The following is a 21982-nucleotide window of genomic DNA, read 5'->3' as shown; positions in this document are numbered from 1 at the left end:
CGGAGTAGAAACTGCATTCCTCATCATGCCTTTTCTACTTTGGTGGCCTTAACTTCATGTTGGTTTGCTATTGACAAAGTTCCAGTGAAACTCTGCTTTTCATCAGCAGGTTTTCTAGTCATGATCCTTCATTTAGAAGCATCACTTCTCTCCACACATATATTATATCTGGAATAATCAGCACATATTGAATAACAATAAATCTTTGTTTTTAAAATATTGGTTCAGAAATAATATCCTATTGGTGAGACAACCTGTAAATGCAGAGTCTTTTACTTCATTATGACTCATTCTTATCACTTTACAAGATTCCTGTAAGGCCTAAAGAGTTTACAATTATTTTAGTCTCCATTCCCTCAAGTGTTGCTTTATTTTGTATTTACTTATTTAACTAGGCAAGTCAGTTTAGAACAAATTCTTATTTTCAATGACAGCGGGTTAAAAACGGCTTTGTTCAGGGGCAGAACAACAATCTCGCAACCTTCCGGTTACTAGTCCAATGCTTTAACCACTAGGCTACCTGCCGCCCCATTATTCAGGAACATGTTAAGACCCTCAGAACCTAGCTTCGATTACCCCTGTTGACTCAATAGTAGTAAAGATTTGTTTTTGTTTGTTTTAGTCCATTCAACAACAGAGTGATACTTGCCTTGTATCAACAGGATTTTGTATCTCTCTATACACCTTATGTAATTCCTTATTGGAATCGTTTTATTGATAATATCTGTTGTCTCATACATACGTACTTTCTAACACAATTAAGGAAGGTTATTATAAAATAATTCATTAATATTACCCTGCCAACCACTAAATGAAGATTTAAAAATCGATACATTCAAATTGTACCTTTTGCAACAGTTTTGCATCTTTGAATGGTATTAATGTAAAGAATTTTTGGCAAGACATCAGTAGATTTATAATGGAAAATCTGCATTTAGATTTGACACTATTATGGAGAGACGTATTACATTCATTCTTTACCGACGAAAGAAATCATTTGGATTGACATTTTTATTATTCATTCACTCGCCGTACAGTAGGTGGCAGCAATACGGCAATAGGTGTAGTCTGCCATAAAACCTTAAAGAAGAACAAGATTAGAGCAAAGCAGCTTTAACTGTACTGTTGTAGCTGAAAACATTTCATATCATACAAAGGAACAGTAGCTTCCACAATGGATCGGGTAAGTCTGGTTTTAACATTATATTCCCGCTGTGTTGTATAAAATGTCTAGGCCTAGTTTTCATCATATTTGAACCTCTACATTGCTGTGTTCTGTTTGGAGCGGCAGGTAGCCTAGTGGTTAGAGCGTTGGGTCAGTAACCGAATCACCGAGCTGACCAGATAAACATATGTCGTTCTGTTCCTGAACAAGGCAGTTGACCCACTGTTGATGGTCAGTAATTGGAAATAAGAATTTGTTCTCAACTGACTTGCCTAGTTATTATATCTTTTTTTAAATAGCCTACAACTATATAATTTGTATTTATTATGGATACTCTTCCTGGGGTCCAGCAAAATTAAGACAATTCATACAATCATGTTTAGGAATCTGTGACTATGACCTAATTCTCTCCTTCCGCCCAGTGTGCACATGTTCACATTCCTTCACTGGTTTCTTACACATGAGCCATTATTTGACCAGATATTCAAGTGGCCGTTCTAACAAAGAAAATAAATGGCTGCAGTTTAAAACACGTTGTTTTTCCCTCGTGGTATCCCCGTCGAAACCGGATGCAGTTTGATTGCCATTTTAAGGGAGGTCTAATTCCCTTAAATTGGCCCTCGATTTTGCTTGAAGGAGCGAGTGAACAACTTTGGTCGCTTGCGGGGATGATATGACCCACAATTCAATGCAAACTCTAGTCACATGTCAAACTCTGGTGGCCGCGAAGTGTCAAATTTAATCAACAACCTGCACTTTCAGCATCTCAGGAATATGAATCGAGCTGTCTAAAAAAATCTATTGATTTTAGCTTTGGAAAATTGGCTCAGTTTCGTAGTGATGAGTGCAATTCAGAAATGTATTGGAATAAATGACCAAACTATGGGTAACTGTAGCTAGCTACCGGACAGGAGTGCACGTTAGCTTACTAGGTTCATTAATCGCTTTAGGTTGGTTGTTTTTAAGTTAAACTTCAAGATTTCCACCAAGGACGTTGCCTCTCCCATAATCACTCTCCCTCGCTTGGGCAATGGACATTTTTAAGGTACACTCGGATGTAAAACGTCATTCAAGGGCTGAGGGTTTAGAGCCGAGGGCTGTTGAATTTGAAATGTAGCTGGAAGGCAATCAGGAAGATGCAAGATCAGGTGGGACCATTATAGGCAATGAGAGGGCAGATATGCGTGTTTCCACGAGTTACACAGCTACAGAGTCAAACGCCTATAACGTATTTTTATTAATTTAGGGTTATGCATAAAGTTAGTGTTTGCTAGGTTAGGGTTAAAATCACATTTAAAAAGACCAGTTGTATAACTGGGCGTGGGTTGTGGTAACTAGTGATGACCAGGCACTACTTCCATACAAAGTGTTTTTTTTTCTCAAAGTTGCCTGGATGTGACGTGGCCTACTTTTACCAATACACTCCTAACAACCTACTCGTTACGAAAATGTATATATGATCAAATAAGCCAGATTTTGGGCACAGTTATCCCTCTGGTTTCTCCTCTTCCGTGCTGTTCGATAGGAAATGACTGGTATAAGAAATACGGTGGAAATTAGCCCATGCCTCCACCAATCCAACGCTCTTATATTTGTGGGTTGCAGTGAACGATTTAACATTTCAGGTAAAATGAGATTTTCGAGGGATGCACCCAAATCAGAGTTTTAGACTGAATTAATATAATATTTGGTTTAATGATCAATTGTAATACGTCTTGTCGAACAGCAAAAGACTAGCCTGTCCCCCTCCACCCTCCAGGAGTCCCCAGGTCAACCGCCTCTCCGTACTTTACTGCTGGTTCTGGTCGACTGCAGGAAAACACCGGGGCAGAGTGGAACTGAGAGAGGAGAAGAGGAACATGGAGATGTGATTTCATTAAGTAAGAACCATGTGGATTAGATTACAGTCTGCTTCTGTAACAATTAATTGGTTCATTATGTACTGATGAAAATATCTGGTCGTTCCACCTAATTTTGAGAAGTGCAACTTGCTCCCCCAAACGTTTGATTTCACCTCATTTTAACGTTCTTTCATGAAGAGCACATGTTCAACTTCATAAAAACATGTTTTCCCAAGAGGTTATATGAAAATACATACTGTACTAAGTGCCAATGTGCTAAATAAAGTATCAGGACAACTGAAAACAACAAAACCACTAGTTTAGAATAGTCCTTTTAAATCAGCCACAAATCACACAAAAATATATTCTACCATATCAATTTATGGGTAAAATGGTTCACTTGCTCAGTTTTCTACAAAAAACACCAGATAACTGATAAAAAGACTAGAACCAGCTTACCTGCCTTTGCTCTATGATTTGACTGTTTGATGTTCGATGTTTCTTTTGCCCAAAAATGTAAGGAACAGTTTCACCATATTACAACATGGGTTGACCTTAAAATGAGGGACAGACGTAAATTAATCACTAATTAAATGAAATAATGTTCAGAAATGACTGTCAAAGTAACCAAATAACTAGGGCTTTATATGCACACTCATAATTTGCCATTAAACACCTTTCACTGCTGACCTTAATTGGTGTAAGGTCATAACCGAAGTAAGGATACGCCTTTAAAAATACTTGGTTTTCTGAGAATTCTTTAGAATGATTAGGACATGTAAACACTTTAATCAGAGTTATAGAGGTGTATTTAATCTGTGTATGTGCTAACACAAGCAGCGCCAGCTAACTTCTTTTGACCGAGTGCAGTGAACGTTTATTTTGATTGTCCATTTTTTTAGATGTGTCCATGTAAACAGGATTATTAGGGAAATTGTTCATTCAAAGCATGTCAACGTTTAAATCAAACTCTTATACTAATTGACTTCACAATAATCGTATTATTCTGGACTTGTAACTTTACTCAACGATGGTAAAACTTGGAGTAATTATTGTATTAGTTGGGTTAAAATCTTTCTAGAAGTTACACAGGGTTTATGTGACACAGGGTTGATGTGACACAGGGTTGATGTGACACAGGGTTGATGGAGGAACTTGTTAAAATGTAATACTGATGTACAATTTCTGCTGGAAAATATGAAAGGGACCCAAAAGGCCTTAATTTCATGGAAGGACCCATCTGTTTACGGACTCATATTTGCAAAACCTAACTATTCAATGCCTTTGTTTCACAGGGGACATCCCTAATCGTTGCTCTCTTAGAGGGAGGGGCTTATCATCTGGGGAGCCTCAACAACATCATGATACTGACAAGAAAAAGAATAGTCTCTTCAGATCGAAACACCGGCATAGAGGTATAGGGAAGAAACCTCACCACTGCTGCTCTGACTGTGGGAAGAGTTTTGCTAAACAAGACTTGACTATTCATGAGCAAATTCACACCGGAGAGAAACCGTTCCACTGCTCTCGGTGCGGGAAGAGTTTCACTGCATCTAAAACTTTAAAATCTCATCAGAGAATTCATACAGGGGAGAGGCCTTCCCCCTACTTTGATTGTGAGAAATGCTTCAAACAATCAGGATCCCAGACTACACAAAAACACACAGGACAGCCTTATAGCTGTGATCAGTGTGGGAAGAGATTCAATCAATCAGGAGGCCTGACTAGACACCAACGCATACACACAGGAGAGAAGCCTTATAGCTGTGATCAGTGTGGGAAGAGCTTCAATCATTCAGGTACCCTGAGCGAACACCAACGTATACACACAGGAGAGATGCCTTATAGCTGTGATCAGTGTGGGAAGAGCTTCAATCACTCAGGAAACCTGACTAAACACCAACGCATACACACAGGAGAGAAGCCTTATAGCTGTAATCAGTGTGGGAAGAGCTTCAATCAGTCAGTAGAGCTGACTAGACACCAACGCATACACACAGGAGAGAAGCCTTATAGCTGTGATCAGTGTGGGAAGAGCTTCAATGAATCAGGAAACCTGACTAAACACCAACGCATACACACAGGAGAGAAGCCTTATAGCTGTGATCAGTGTGGAAAGAGCTTCAGTCGATCAGGAGACCTGACTGAACACCAACGCATACACACAGGAGAGAAGCCTTATAGCTGTGATCAGTGTGGGAAAAGCTTTATTCAATCAGGACACCTGACTGAACACCAACGCATACACACAGGAGAGAAGCCTTATAGCTGTGATCAGTGTGGGAAAAGCTTCATTCAATCAGGACACCTGACTAAACACCAACGCATACACACAGGAGAGAAGCCTTATAGCTGTGATCAGTGTGGAAAGAGTTTTGCTCTAGATTTCACCCTGACTACACACCAGCGAATACACACTGGAGAGAAACCTTATTCCTGTCTATGTGGAAAGAGCTTTGCTCATTCAGGGTCACTGAAAAAACACCAGGATGCACAAATATGTTGTTTTTTTATCTCCCTCCTCTCCGGCACCAGTTTCAGATCTCTAAATGAAGTTTCAATAGAAAACATATTGTAAAGAGTCATCCATCTCCCATTCGCTAACAGTTTACTAAGTCTGATTACCAAGGTAACCTGTGTAGCATGATATGCAGCTCTGGATCCATATGTATCAAGCGTCTTGGAGTTCGGTATCTTATTTCATTAACTCCTGTTGTCCATTAAATAATGTAGAATAATGTTTCAACAATTGTAGGTTCATATTAATGTGTGAGGGAAATGTTGTTGTCTGAAGAAAGAGCCTTGAATTGTACATCTTGTCTCATACAATTATTGGTTCCTGTTGGTGCTGGGTAGAGATGTGAGGGGGAGACGGTCATGACCCCTTAGACCTTTTGGCAGAATATGTTCAATAAGTTAAGATAGGAGACGGTGCCAGTCACATGCAGGAACCAAACGTCAATGATGAATAAATTTATGATTAATGTAAATCATGCAAATATAACTTGTCTGTGTAAACAGTATATAAGAGAACTAACGGGACTGTCCCGAAAGAGCTCCAGACCGTACTCTGGTGTTTTAAGTTTGCTGAAACCTCTCCAGCTTCCTGATAATAAATCATTATTCATTGAAGTTTTACTTTGAGTCCCTGGTGTTAATTTCCACGACACGTATTCAATACATTAAATACATTGTCTTACATGAAGGAGATGTCGCACTGCATGAGGCAAATGGTGGTCACACCAGATACTGACTACCTTTTTAAAAAGTGTCTGTGACCAACAGAGTCATATCTGTATTCCCAGTCATGGATTAGGGCCTAATTAATTCCTAACAATTGACAGATATTTTTGTATGAACTGTAACTCAGTAAAATCTTAGAAATTGTTCTTTATATTTTTGTTGATAATAATAATTGAAGAATCTAAATGAATGGGCCTCCTACTGTTTTAGGTGTTCTGGGTCAGAACTCTTTCAAGAGAAATATAATGAGGTGCCTAAATTCTGAGCTCGGTCCAGAGTATGCAGGTTGTGCTGAGTACCTTGGGACTAAAGAGAAAGACTGCACCCTGGGAATCACAGACCTGAAAGTGATTCAGCTGAGTACATGTTCAGATTTAAAACACAGAATGGGGGTACAGCTTCCCTGGAACAACTCTGACCGACACAGGAAATATATATAATATCTAATTCTAATAATTCATTAGAATCATTCAGAGCTGCAGGTGAAGGTGTCTTCCTCCACAGAGGAATAGAAGAGAACACTGACCTGTAGCACCACCTGTCTTCTGACTGACAACCCCACCTACATCTGGTACAAGAACGGACAACATCTCCATGACCCTACTTCCCAACAATACTCCTGTAATACTCTAGTGGTCTGATGTTGTGAAGTACCATCAGCGTTATAGTCATGAGAATAAAACAGGTTCAAAATAATCGACAGAGAAACACGTTACTTACAGTGTTATGAGAAGTTATTTTTCCTGCTTAATTAGACTGTCAGGTGTAGTTATTCACCAGTTATAAAGTGTGTTTGTTGTCTTGATGTTTCTATGGCTGAAGGGAGGGAGACGTAACAACTGGCTTGAGAAAAGCAGGAATAGATACACAGGCCTGTGGTTTACACACATCTCTCAGCAACTGTGTAACAAACTGCTTCAGAGGGATTTTTAACATTTATTGAACCTTTATTTAACTAGGAAAGTCAATGACGGGCTTCCAAAAGGCCTCTTGCGGGGACTGGGGCTGGGATTTATATATATATATATATCACACTCCAACCATCCAACCACTACAACACACATCACGACAAGAGAGACAACACTACATAAAGAGAGACCTAAGACAACAACATAGCAAGGCAGCAACACAAGACAACACAGCATGGTAGCAACACAACATGACAACAACATGGTAGCAACACAACATGGTACAAACATTATTGGGCACAGACAAAAGCACAAAGGGCAAGAAGGTAGAGACAACAACACATCTTGTGATGCTTCTCCATGGTTGTTATTCACACTGAACGCAGCAACTATGGCAACAAAGTGTTGACAAACTGTCTGTGTGAGCTAATAGGTCTGTGCCTAATTTAATATCCTTTTGATGTGTGATTGTGTTGCAGTGATACTGGGGCAGGATGGTTGGAGTGTGACTTACACCCTCAGAGTATTTGTGCCTTGAAGAGGTCAACAGTGGATCTGTCCTGCTCTTACACATATCCCAGAGGTCATACAGTCACAGAGACATCATGGTTCTATAGATGGTCTGGTGTGAAACCTCAGAATGATTATCGTGTGGAGTACTATGGGGACATAGTGAGTAGCTGCACCCTGAGAATCACAGACCTGAGAGAGAGAGACTCAGCTGAGGACTGGTTCACATTCAAGACTCAGATCATTCAAGGTCATGTCTTTCAAAGTGTGACAAGTGACAGATATTCTGGCAGTCCTGGAGTCAGGCTGTCTGTCACAGGTACACTATTTTGTCATGCTTATCAGTTACATTAAAGCCTTTGGAAATCTGTTTTAATTTGACATTATACAGTACATTAGGAATGATAGTCTGTATGTAATATGAATGTCTTGTGTCATTTGATTACAATGGTTGTTGGATAAATTGAAAAGGTTATAATGTTTATTTCTAATCCCAGGCCTGAAGGCAAATGTTCCAACTATAGTGACAGAGGGACAGACTGACACTGACCTGTAGCACCACCTGTACTCTGACTGACAACCCCACCTACATCTGGTACAAGAACGGACGTCTCACCAACCCAAATACCAAAATATCTACCTAGACCCAGTCAGCAGTGAGGATACAGACAGATACTCCTGTGCCGTAAACGGCCATGAGGATCTCCCCTCTGCTGAAGAGACTCACTGTCACATGTAAGTACTATACATATATATAATCTCACTGTAATTTAATTCTAGTATTATACTTTGGTTACACTGTATGTTCATGTGTATGTCATTCCCAACACTAGATGGCCCAAGGAGAGTGTGTGGGAGATAATTAGATGTCACTAATTACATTTGCCATTTCTGAGAAGAGATCAGGCCAATAATTACATTTGGCTAATGCAGAAATGATGTCACCTAGTGCATTTGCTGTTTCTGAGCAAAACTCTTGCCAATTAATTACATTAGCTAATGTACAGGACTACATTAGCAAAGACCCATAACTTCATTTGTTACATCTGGACATACTAATGTTTGGTGAACATGGAGAGACCAATATTCATATATTTTCATGCTGATTTCATGCTGATTCCACATAAATGTTTTAATAAAGACTGTTTAAAAGAAAGACTATTTGAGTATGTAGAGGAGACCAGGATATGTTGTTGGCCTGGGTCCCAATACTCAGTGTTGTAGTCCTGGTCCTGAGAATAGAGACCAGGATATGTTGTTGGCCTGGGTCCCAATACTCAGTGTTATAGTCCTGAGAATAGAGACCAGGATATGTTGTTGGCCTGGGTCCCAATACTCAGTGTTATAGTCCTGAGAATAGAGACCAGGATATGTTGTTGGCAAGGGTCCCAATACTCAGTGTTATAGTCGTGAGAATAGAGACCAGGATATGTTGTTCGCCTGGGTCCCAATACTCAGTGTTGTAGTCCTGGTCCTGAGAATAGAGACCAGGATATGTTGTTGGCCTGGGCCCCAATACTCAGTGTTGTAGTCCTGGTCCTGAGAATAGAGACCAGGATATGTTGTTAGCCTGGGTCCCAATACTCAGTGTTGTAGTCCTGGTCCTGAGAATAGAGACCAGGATATGTTGTTGTCCTGGGTCCCAATACTCAGTGTTATAGTCCTGGTCCTGAGAATAGAGAGACCAGGATATGTTGTTGTCCTGGGCCCCAATACTCAGTGTTATAGTCCTGGTCCTGAGAATAGAGACCAGGATATGTTGTTGGCCTGGGCCCCAATACTCAGTGTTATAGTCCTGGTTCTGAGAATAGAGACCAGGATATGTTGTTGGCCTGGGTCCCAATACTCAGTGTTATAGTCCTGGTCCTGAGAATAGAGAGACCAGGATATGTTGTTGTCCTGGGCCCCAATACTCAGTGTTATAGTCCTGGTCCTGAGAATAGAGACCAGGATATGTTGTTGGCCTGGGCCCCAATACTCAGTGTTATAGTCCTGGTTCTGAGAATAGAGACCAGGATATGTTGTTGGCCTGGGTCCCAATACTCAGTGTTATAGTCCTGGTCCTGAGAATAGAGACCAGGATATGTTGTTGTCCTGGGCCCCAATACTCAGTGTTATAGTCCTGGTTCTGAGAATAGAGACCAGGATATGTTGTTGGCCTGGGCCCCAATACTCAGTGTTATAGTCCTGGTCCTGAGAATAGAGACCAGGATATGTTGTTGTCCTGGGCCCCAATACTCAGTGTTATAGTCCTGGTCCTGAGAATAAAACAGGTTTAAAACAACAACAGAGAAACACGTGTCTTACAGTGCTACACATCTGTTATAATAAGTGTTTTTTCAATTGAAGTATCAGGATTAGTTATTTACCAGTTATAAAGTATGTTTTAGTTGTTCATCTTCATGTATCTAAGACTGCAGGGAGGGAGATGCAACAACGGCCTCGAGAACAGCAGGAAGTGTGTTGGTCTTTCTCTGTTCTGTGACAGGTTTGGCCCCATTCATAATATTTCAGTAACCATTTTTCTCCTATGCTTTGCAATTCAATCTATAGACATTTTTTAATAAAGGAAAGTTGTTTCTCAATGTTTTTCTGGCATGCATTGTTCATATTTAGGAGCTGTTCTTCACAGATGCACTAGTGGTTTCCATAACTCTCTGAGCAACTGTGAAACTAACTGAGTCAGAGGGATCAGAGGGATGCTTGTCTGAGGTTGCTATTCACACTCAACTCTGCAACTATGGTAAACAAGTGTGGACAAACTCTACTGTCAGTATGAGCCAACAGGTTTGTGCTTAATTTAATGTCCTTATTTTGAGCGATTGTGTTTCGGTGGTACTGGGTCAGGATGGCTGGAGTGTGACTACTCAGAGTATCTTTACCGTGAAGGGGTCAACAGTGGATCTATCCTGCACTTACACATATCCCAGAGGTCATACAGTCATAAAAGCATCATGGTCCTATAGATGGTCTGGTGTGAAACCTGAGAATGGTGCTATTTCATTTCAAGATGCTCTATATAATAACATGTATTCATATCCTCCACCTTGTTGTTGAACCTTTAGGGAAACAGACCTCAGTTATGTGAAGTGTAGAAGTGTTCAGCTGTAGGAATCACAGATTCTCATACTCCATCTCTCTGGATTCATGTGATTCAGGTGAGAATCTAAGACTTTCACTTCACGTTATCATTTTGATTTAATAACTTGATTCTTTATTCATTCACGTATAAAACAGAAAGAAGGCCTCCAAATCCAACTCTGACATAAGAGACACAGCAGACGGCCGACAGGTGAGTTAAGATCACAAAGTATTTTATTAATTAAAGCTCCAGCAGCACTACACCCTGGTTACACCTCCACACCTGGTGACATCACTACACCCTGGTTACACCTCCACACCTGGTGACATTAATATACTACATCACTACACCCTGGTTACACCTCCACACCTGGTGACATTAATATACTACATCACTACACCCTGGTTACACCTCCACACCTGGTGACATCACTACACCCTGGTTACACCTCCACACCTGGTGACATTAATATACTACATCACTACACTCTGGTTACACCTCCACACCTGGTGACATCACTACACCCTGGTTACACCTCCACACCTGGTGACATTAATTTACTACATCACTACACCCTGGTTACACCTCCACACCTGGTGACATCACTACACCCTGGTTACACCTCCACACCTGGTGACATTAATATACTACATCACTACACTCTGGTTACACCTCCCCACCTGGTGACATCACTACACCCTGGTTACACCTCCACACCTGGTGACATCACTACACCCTGGTTACACCTCCACACCTGGTGACATCACTACACCCTGGTTACACCTCCACACCTGGTGACATTAATATACTACATCACTACACCCTGGTTACACCTCCACACCTGGTGACATTAATTTACTACATCACTACACCCTGGTTACACCTCCACACCTGGTGACATTAATATACTACATCACTACACCCTGGTTACACCTCCACACCTGGTGACATTAATATACTACATCACTACACCCTGGTTACACCTCCACACCTGGTGACATCACTACACCCTGGTTACACCTCCACACCTGGTGACATCACTACACCCTGGTTACACCTCCACACCTGGTGACATTAATATACTACATCACTACACTCTGGTTACACCTCCACACCTGGTGACATTAATATACTACATCACTACACCCTGGTTACACCTCCACACCTGGTGACATTAATATACTACATCACTACACCCTGGTTACACCTCCCCACCTGATGACGTTGTGAAATGATGGAAAGGATGATCAGGGAGAGAGAATTCGCCATCAGAGTAGGAGTGCTGATCTGGGATCAGGTCGACTCTGTCCATATAAACACTTGTATTCATTAGTATCTGACCTTTAGTAAATTCTTAGTCTGGATTGTTGTCTTGTGTCAAAATGGACCCTGTACATTCATGAAATATGCTTAATAAATGAGGGCTCACCTGCTACCACTGTAGTAGTACCAATACATATAGAATATTTGTACCAGCTGTTATATATATATGCACATTTTATGATGATGAGCTCTTCCATTTTCTCCAGTATTAAAGTTGCCTTCCAGTGGCCACCACTCCTCCAGCCACATCTGGAAGTCCAAGGCAGACAGACAGAGAAACACAGAGTCTGAGAGCAGGGAAAATAGACACATGTAAAACACATGTTGCTTATTCATAGGTTGGCACCTCAACCAGTGGGTAGCGTCATGTCAGTGTTATGGATGTTCTCCAAGCCTCCCCCTGCTGTCGGTGCCATAGGTTGCACCTCAACCAGTGGGTAGCGTCATGTCAGTGTTATGGATGTTCTCCAAGCCTCCCCCTGCTGTCGGTGCCATAGGTTGCACCTCAACCAGTGGGTAGCGTCATGTCAGTGTTATGGATGTTCTCCAAGCCTCCCCCTGCTGTTGGTGCCATAGACGTGCACAAAAGTTGAAATGGATCGAGGCTCATGACAATATAATAACAAAGGTTTTTCTGTTTTTTTATTTTTGTATCCAACCACAGGAGCTCACTCTCAATTTTCTAAATACACCAGAGAGCATCATTTAGCCACAGAGGATCAATAGTTTCAAAAAATAACTGTGGATTAAGTTTACATTTTATCACAAGCAAATACAGGTAACTGCCGAGCCCTTTCTCAACAATGCAGAGTTAAAAAGTTGTTTTTTAAATGCTTTGGAAAATAGTAACACTAAATAATAATAACGAAGCTATATACAAGGAGTACCGGTACCAAGTCAATGTGAAGGAGTACCGGTACCAAGTCAATGTGAAGGAGTACCGGTACCAAGTCAATGTGAAGGACTACCGGTACCAAGTCAATGTGAAGGAGTACAAGGTCGTTTAGGTAATTGTGGTAGTATGTACATGTAGGTAGGGGTAAAAGTGACTAGGCAATCAGCATGTGTGTAATGTTGAGATGGAATTGTCAATCCTTAAAGCAGAAGCCAAAGGGTTAATAAGAACAGTGGTTAAAAACAAATGGCAAGAGTTGTGGAACAAGGAGAGAAAGGGAAAACACTTGTATGAGATCCAGGAACAGGGAGAGAAAGGGAAGACACCTGTATGAGATCCAGGAACAAGGAGAGAAGGGGAAGACACCTGTATGAGATCCAGGAACAAGGAGAGAAAGGGAAGACACCTGTATGAGATCCAGGAAAAGGAGGGGGCAGGGAGGCCCTTAGGCCGAGAGAGAAGGGAGGAAAGTGTTGTCACAAGGCTGAGAAACACAAGGCTCAATAGTACATTGAAATTGGTTGGGAGACATCTGACTGGGAGGTGTGATCATTGCCAGAAATATGTGAGGGAAAGGGAGCGATTGTTATTAGTTTTGAGGAGTAATGGGGTTGATGAGCCAGGATGAAGTGAACTGCTGGAGAAATCTTCAGGGGATGAAGAAGGAAAAAGAGAGCAAACTAGAAGTTATTAGGCCCTAAACAGAGAGGACACGGTGGCAGAATACCTGACCTCTGAGACTGACCCAGAATGAAGGAAATCTTAGACTATGTACAGACTCAGTGAGCATAGAGAAGAGAAGACAGGCCAAGTGCACACTGCCCACAAAATGAGGTGGAAACTGAGCTGCACTTCCTAACTTCTTAATTAACATCCTGCCAAATGTATGACCATATTAGAGACGCATATTTCCCTCAGATTAAATAAACCCACAAAGAATTTGAAAGCAAATACAATTTTGATATACTCACATACAGTGCCTTGCGAAAGTATTCGGCCCCCTTGAACTTTGCAACCTTTTGCCACATTTCAGGCTTCAAACATAAAGATATAAAACTGTATTTTTTTGTGAAGAATCAACAACAAGTGGGACACAATCATGAAGTGGAACGACATTTATTGGATATTCCAAACGTTTTTAACAAATCAAAAACTGAAAAATTGGGCGTGCAAAATTATTCATCCCCTTTACTTTCAGTGCAGCAAACTCTCTCCAGAAGTTCAGTGAGGATCTCTGAATGATCCAATGTTGACCTAAATGACTAATGATGATAAATACAATCCACCTGTGTGTAATCAAGTCTCCGTATAAATGCACCTGCACTGTGATAGTCTCAGAGGTCCGTTAAATGCGCAGAGAGCATCATGAAGAACAAGGAACACACCAGGCAGGTCCGAGATACTGTTGTGAAGAAGTTTAAAGCCGGATTTGGATACAAAAAGATTTCCCAAGCTTTAAACATCCCAAGGAGCACTGTGCAAGCGATAATCTTGAAATGGAAGGTAGTATCAGACCACTGCAAATCTACCAAGACCTGGCCGTCCCTCTAAACTTTCAGCTCATACAAGGAGAAGACTGATCAGAGATGCAGCCAAGAGGCCCATGATCACTCTGGATGAACTGCAGAGATCTACAGCTGAGGTGGGAGACTCTGTCCATAGGACAACAATCAGTCGTATATTGCACAAATCTGGCCTTTATGGAAGAGTGGCAAGAAGAAAGCAACAGAATTTCTTAAAGATATCCATAAAAAGTGTTGTTTAAAGTTTGCCACAAGCCACCTGGGAGACACACCAAACATGTGGAAGAAGGTGCTCTGGTCAGATGAAACCAAAATTGAACTTTTTGGCAACAATGCAAAATGTTATGTTTGGCGTAAAAGCAACACAGCTGAACACACCATCCCCACTGTCAAACATGGTGGTGGCAGCATCATGGTTTGGGCCTGCTTTTCTTCAGCAGGGACAGGGAAGATGGTTAAAATTGATGGGAAGATGGATGGAGCCAAATACAGGACCATTCTGGAAGAAAACCTGATGGAGTCTGCAAAAGACCTGAGACTGGGACAGAGATTTGTCTTCTAACAAGACTATGATCCAAAACATAAAGCAAAATCTACAATGGAATGGTTCAAAAATAATCATATCCAGGTGTTAGAATGGCCAAGTCAAAGTCCAGACCTGAATCCAATCGAGAATCTGTGGAAAGAACTGAAAACTGCTGTTCACAAATGCTCTCCTTCCAACCTCACTGAGCTCGAGCTGTTTTGCAAGGAGGAATGGGAAAAAATTTCAGTCTCTCGATGTGCAAAACTGATAGAGACATACCCCAAGCGACTTACAGCTGTAATCGCAGCAAAAGGTGGCGCTACAAAGTATTAACTTAAGGGGGCTGAATAATTTTGCACGCCCAATTTTTCAGTTTTTGATTTGTTAAAAAAGTTTGAAATATCCAATAAATGTCGTTCCACTTCATGATTGTGTCCCACTTGTTGTTGATTCTTCACAAAAAAATACAGTTTTATATCTTTATGTTTGAAGCCTGAAATGTGGCAAAAGGTCGCAAAGTTCAAGGGGGCCGAATACTTTCGCAAGGCACTGTATCTATTAGGTGAAATACCACAGTTGTGCAATCCCAGCAGCAAGATTTGTGACCTGTTGCCACAAGAAAAGGCCAACCAGTGAAGAACAAACACCATTGTAAATACAACCTATATTAATGTTTATTTATTTTCCCTTTTGTGCAATAACTATTTGCACATCATTACAAAACTGTATATAGACATAATATGACATTTGAATTGTCTTCATTCATTTTGAACTTTCTTGAGTGTAAAATTGACTGTTCATTTTTGTATTGTTTATTTCACTTTGTTTATTAACCATTTCACTCGTAAACATGTGTTTTTCATGCCAATAAAGCACCTTAAATTGAAATTGAGAGAGAAAGAGAGAGGGGAAGAAAAGAGAGAGAGAGCAGGGTTGTACACTGAGGTTAGATGGGAATTCAATACGTACATTCCAAAATGATGACAAATACTGACATTTAATCAATTACAAATTAAATGACCCTGCCCTGGACTAAACTTTAAAAAACACAAAATCCTCCCCGACTGAAATTGAAATAGCATGACCCTCACCCGTTTTCCTCCGTGAAATGCAGTAATTGCATACATTTCTGCCTGTCTCTAAAGCATACATGGATGTATACTATAGTATTGATGCAGTAATGCAAGATATTGGATTACATATGTCAGAAAACCAACTAGTAGCCAGTTGTTGTTGCCCATGGTGGAATAATATCAAACCCACAGACTCCTGAAGCACATATGTCCCTGTTTTATGACAAAACGGTTGATCTGAATCAAACACTAACGTTAGTTAGCCATTCTCGGCGACAATGTTATTGTGGCGCAGGAATGTCATATTTGTGTTTTAACTTTATGTTAACTGTCATTGAAGTTGATGCTTACTATTAGGTTTCAGATTCGAAGTAAGATCAATTGCCCGTTATGTTTTGTGTTTCGTTAAGGACTCAGAGTGCCCTTCCTGCGGAAGGAAATGTCGACTCCCGGAACACTTAAAACAAAGTAACTGTACTACTGTAGCCAACACTCTTATTTTCTAAGACAAGCGAAGAAACGCGTAGTTTCCACAATGGATCCGGTAAGTCTGGTTCTTTTAACAGTATAGGCCTGCTGTTGCAATATAAAATGTATAGGCCTATGTAACAGGTGTAAAATATACGTTATGTATTTCACCGAAAATCCCTCATATTTATTTTAAGGTTATTTTGGGAAATATTACATTACTTTCATGAGTGAACTATTTTATTGTCATTATTTTCTAAATTGTGTTAATGCTGTGATGTCATCAACGGGAGCCATTATTTTACTCCTCAGTTTTCTCAGAGCCTGATGAGGAGAGGTATGTATGTATGTATGTGTTATGTATGCTCCGGTCTTTTCACAAATGCACAAGAAGAGACAAGCAAAAGTGACATCGTCACTGATTTACTGTTGCATTGCTGTTTATATGAATATATATTCATGTGAATGGGGATCATGTTCCGAGTGCAACTTTGCAAGGCTAGCCCAGCTACCGTTAGCTTTGTTGCGGGAGAGGGTCTCTTTCAGGTGCAGACATCTTGAGTTTTCTGGTGATTTTCTCACGGGCATTCTGCACTGTCTTTTGTCTTTTATCAGGCAAATATACTTGTATGGGAGTCCAGACGGCAGCATTAACATTGGCCTTGTATTTGCATCCATTCCTTGCAGGTATGTTGTGAAATGTGACGATTTTGTATTTCATGTTTAATGTGCCTAGTTAGCTGTCGCAAATTTTTTTTTTGCTGTCCGGTTATGTAAAAAAAGCTTTGTTGCTTCATTAGTATGCCTCAGGTATAATGGTACAATAGTACTCTCTTTAAGAAATATTTAGCACTTATTAGCAAATTATTATTGTATGGGTGTACAACATTTTTAAAACGAAATATTTTTCTGTTGATGCTTTTACTAATGAGTTTGCTCAGAGCGTGATGAGGAGAGGCAAATATACTTACTTGTATGGGAGTCCAGACGGCAGCATTAACGTTTGCCTTGTATTTGTATCCATTCCATGCAGTCATTACTAGAGACAACCGGCAGAATTGTGTCCAGAGCCTTGTCTCCCACCTACACCTTACAAGAACACAATGCAGAACGGTACCGGTGCCGAGCCGGTTACATTGGTGCCGTGATCCAGATCAACGTGGATCATTATGAATCGCCGTTGATCAACACCAGCTTGGTCACCGGGAGTTGCTATGCTATAAATAGGTTGGAAGTGAAATCTCTTAAACACACCAAAAAATAGCTAATGGTTTGTTTGGTATATCTCTTAGATTAACTGATACATTTGAAATTGTTGTTACATATATTCCATTTTATTTGTGTATTTTGATAGTGAATATGACTTCAAGTTGAAGTCGGACGTTTACGTACACTTAGGTTGGAGTCATTAAAACTCGTCTTTCAACCACTCCACAAATTTCTTGTTAACAAACTATAGTTTTGGCAAGTCTGTTAGGACATCTACTTTGTGCATGACAAGTCATTTTTCCAACAATTGTATAGACATATTATTTCACTGTGTCACAATTCCAGTGGGTGAGAAGTTTATGTACACTAAGTTTACTGCCTTTAAACAGCTTGGAAAGTTCCAGAAAATGATGTCATGGCTTTAGAAGCTTCTGTTAGGCTAATTGACATCATTTGAGTCAATTGGAGGTGTACATGTGGATGTATTTCAAGGCCTACCTTCAAACTCAGTGCCTCTTTCCTTGACATTATGGGGAAATCAAAAGAAATCAGCCAAGACCTCAGAAGAAAAATTGTAGACCTCCACCAGTCTGGTTCATCATTGGGAGCGATTTCCGAATGCCTTAAGGTACCACGTTCATCTGTACAAACAATAGTATTCAAGTATAAACACCATGGGACTACACAGCCGTCATACCGCTCAGGAAGGAGACTCGTTCTGTCTCCTAGAGATGAACGTACTTTGGTGCGAAAAGTGCAAATCAATCCAAGAACAACAGCAAAGGACCTTGTGAAGATGCTGGAGGAAACAGGTACAAAAGTATCTATATCCACAGTAAAACGAGTCCTATATCGACATAACCTGAAAGGCCGCTCACCAAAGAAGAAGCCACTGCTCCAAAACCGCCATTAAAAAACGGGTTGCAACTGCACATGGGGACAAAGATTGTACTTTTTGGAGAAATGTCCTCTGGTCTAATGAAACAAAAACAACTGTTTGGCCATAATGACCATCATTATGTTTGGGGGAAAAGGGGGGGGAGGCTTGCAAGCCGAAGAACACCATCCCAACCGTGAAGCACAAGGCTGGCAGCATCATGTTGTGGGGCTGCTTTGCTGCAGGAGGGACTGGTGCACTTCTCAAAATAGATGGCATCATGATGAGGAAACTTATGTGTATATATTGAAGCAACATCTCAAGACATCAGTCAGGATGTTAAAGCTTGGTTTTCAAATGGGTCTTCCAAATGGACAATGACCCCAAGTATACTTCCAAAGTTGTGGCAAAATGGCTTAAGGACAACAAAGTCAACGTATTGGGAGTGGCCATCACAAAGCCTTGACCTCAATCCTATAGAACATTTGTGGGCAGAACTGAAAAAGCATGTGTGAGCAAGGAGGCCTACAAACCTGACTCAGTTACACCAGCTCTGTCAGGAGGAATGGGCCAAAATTCATCCAACTTATTGTGGGAAGCTTCTGGAAGGCTACCCAAAATGTTTGGCCCAAGTTAAACAATTTAAAGGCAATTCTACCAAATACTAATTGAGTGTACGTGAACTTCTGACACACTGGAAATGTGATGAAAGAAAGAAGCTGAAATAAATAATTCTCTACCATTATTCTGACATTTCACATTCTTAAAATAAAGTGGTGATCCTAACTGACCAAAGACAGGGATTTTTTTACTAGGATTAAATGTCAGGAAATGTGAAACTTGAGTTTAAATGTATTTTGCTAAGGTGTATGTAAACTTCCGACTTCAACTGTATATTGTTGAAAAAGGAGACCGTGTTTTCAGTGATGAGCTTCAACTGGGTCTTGGGAGAGGGATGTTTTTCAGGGAGTTGCCTCAGACCCCAGCTAGAACTATAGATGTTGTCGATTCACCACATTTTTGCTCCACTCGGGTGCCTAACGACACACCCTCAGCTCCTTTCATTATGCTTAGTGACACTCAGATAGTTCAGAGGTGGCCAGTCCTGACTTGGGAGATCTTACCACACAACTCGCCCATCAGATAGGACAGTCTATATCAGCTCAAATTAGGAAGGAAGGTGAGAGGAAGGAGGATAGAGGCACACATTCACAGAGCTCCAGTGCAGGACAGACATTCGCTGACACACCCTCCCTTCATTTATCTGGTATGAAGTTGGTCGTGCAGTCTGACGTGAGAGAGACTCCATGTTTCAGAGGGGAGGGTCTGACAAGTACTCAGTACATGAATGGGAGGAGCTTATGGACGCTTACCTGAGAAAGAGAGGCGTGTCGGTCATAGAACAGTCACAGGAGATCATGACCAAGCTTCTGCGGAGAGGTAGAGACATCGTAAAGATAAAACTCCGCAGCAATACATCTCTGAAACCTCACGAGAACCCCAAAGTGATAGATATACTGAAATAACTTTTCAATGAGTCGACATATTCATCCATGCCTCTTGCCGATTTTCTTTTTATAACAATTTGCAAGTACTAGGAGAAAATGCCATGGAGTACTGGATCCGGTTGAACAAGGCAGTAGATGTGGCCGAGGAGTGTTTGAGGAGGCAGGGTCGGCGCATCGAGTACTTCAGCCGAGAGGTAACGAGATGATGTTTGTGAAACACTGCCCAGATCCTTCTCTTTCTTCGGCTTTCAAGTTCAAAACAGCTGATAGGTGGACGGCAGCTGAGATACAAAAATCATTTTCTCACTGGCATTCTGCACTGTCTTTTATCAGGCAAATATAGTTGTATGGGAGTCCAGACGGTAGCATTAACTTTAGCCTTGTATCTGTTCCATGCAGGTATGTTGTGAAATGGGACGATATTGTATTTCATGTTTAATGTGCCTAGTTAGCTGTCGTTCATTTTGCTACCTGTCCGGTCATGTCAAAAATGGCATTGTTGCTTCATTTGTATGCCTCAAGTATAATGGTACAATAGTACACTAAGAAATATTTATCCCTTATTAGCAAATTATTATTGTATTGGTGTACAACATTTATCAAATGAAATGTGAGTCTTTTGTACATGTTCATATTTTCAATATATTTTTTTGTTGATGCTTTTACTAATGAGTTAGCTCAGAGCGTGATGAGGAGAGGCAAATATACTTGTATGGGAGTCCAGACGGCAGCGTTAACGTTTGCCTTGTATTTGTATCCATTCCATGCAGTCATTAAAAGAGAGACAACCGGCAGAATTGTGTCCAGAGCCTTGTCTTCCACCTACACCTTACAAGAACACAATGCAGAACGGTACCGGTACAGAACCGGTTCCAACTAGTTTTCATAGTCTTTGATCCACCACATTCCTGTTAATGGCTGGACAAAGAAAACATGACGGTAAAACTGGTTGGGATTTTTCTTCCAACCGCAAAGTAACTCACTACTTTATTAAGTGTAGGAATCTGTGTCTCTTACTTAATTATCTCTCATTCCTCGTAAAGTGTGTACTTATTCACCTCCACTGATTTGAAAGTCAGATTATCCATTACATGACCAGACACTAACGATGAAAATACGTCTTCTGTGGGGTTTATCAGCGGTAGGCAAACCAACATTATGGTGCATTAAGCCATCTCCTGTGCTGGAGTGTGGGCCAGTGACAGGGATCGAGGAACTAAATCCTATCTGCATCTGCCAGCCCTGTTTCTGTTAAAAAACACAAATATTTACGACTGTATCTAATGATGTTCTACTCAGTATGCTGATCAAACTCAATTCCTGTACCCCTTTCTCCCTCATACTAGATCAGTCTCTCTTTCTCTATCATACTGCCCACACTGTATCAGTACATTCTCCACTGTCTCTGTTTCCCTATCATACTGCCCACACTGTATCAGTACATTCTCCACTGTCTCTGTTTCCCTATCATACTGCCCACACTGTATCAGTACATTCTCCACTGTCTCTGTTTCCCTATCATACTGCCCACACTGTATCAGTACATTCTCCACTGTCTCTGTTTCCCTATCATACTGCCCACACTGTATCAGTACATTCTCCACTGTCTCTGTTTCCCTATCATACTGCCCACACTGTATCAGTACATTCTCCACTGTCTCTGTTTCCCTATCATACTGCCCACACTGTATCAGTACATTCTCCACTGTCTCTGTTTCCCTATCATACTGCCCACACTGTATCAGTACATTCTCCACTGTCTCTGTTTCCCTATCATACTGCCCACACTGTATCAGTACATTCTCCACTGTCTCTGTTTCCTGACAGTAAT

At 40.9% G+C, this 21982-nt stretch overlaps 2 protein-coding genes across 2 annotated transcripts in view; one reads left to right on the top strand and one right to left on the bottom strand.

The window, feature by feature from the left end:
- The window catches only part of LOC139424237 (uncharacterized), a 511968-nt gene that overhangs the window by 58651 nt on the left and 431335 nt on the right, over positions 1 to 21982 (bottom strand).
- On the top strand, positions 1253 to 6144 carry LOC139424392 (zinc finger protein 135-like). Its single transcript, XM_071176164.1, has 3 exons — positions 1253 to 2210; positions 2925 to 3045; positions 4302 to 6144. The coding sequence occupies exons 1-3, from the start codon at positions 2196 to 2198 to the stop codon at positions 5582 to 5584; spliced, it is 1419 nt and encodes a 472-aa protein (XP_071032265.1). The 5' UTR covers positions 1253 to 2195; the 3' UTR covers positions 5585 to 6144.

The sequence above is a fragment of the Oncorhynchus clarkii genome, chromosome 13 (assembly GCF_045791955.1).
Source record: "Oncorhynchus clarkii lewisi isolate Uvic-CL-2024 chromosome 13, UVic_Ocla_1.0, whole genome shotgun sequence".
In the NCBI taxonomy this organism is placed as follows: Eukaryota; Metazoa; Chordata; class Actinopteri; order Salmoniformes; family Salmonidae; genus Oncorhynchus; species Oncorhynchus clarkii.
The sequence above is the reverse complement of the archived record's forward strand: the minus strand, read 5'-3'. Positions and strand labels throughout refer to the sequence as shown.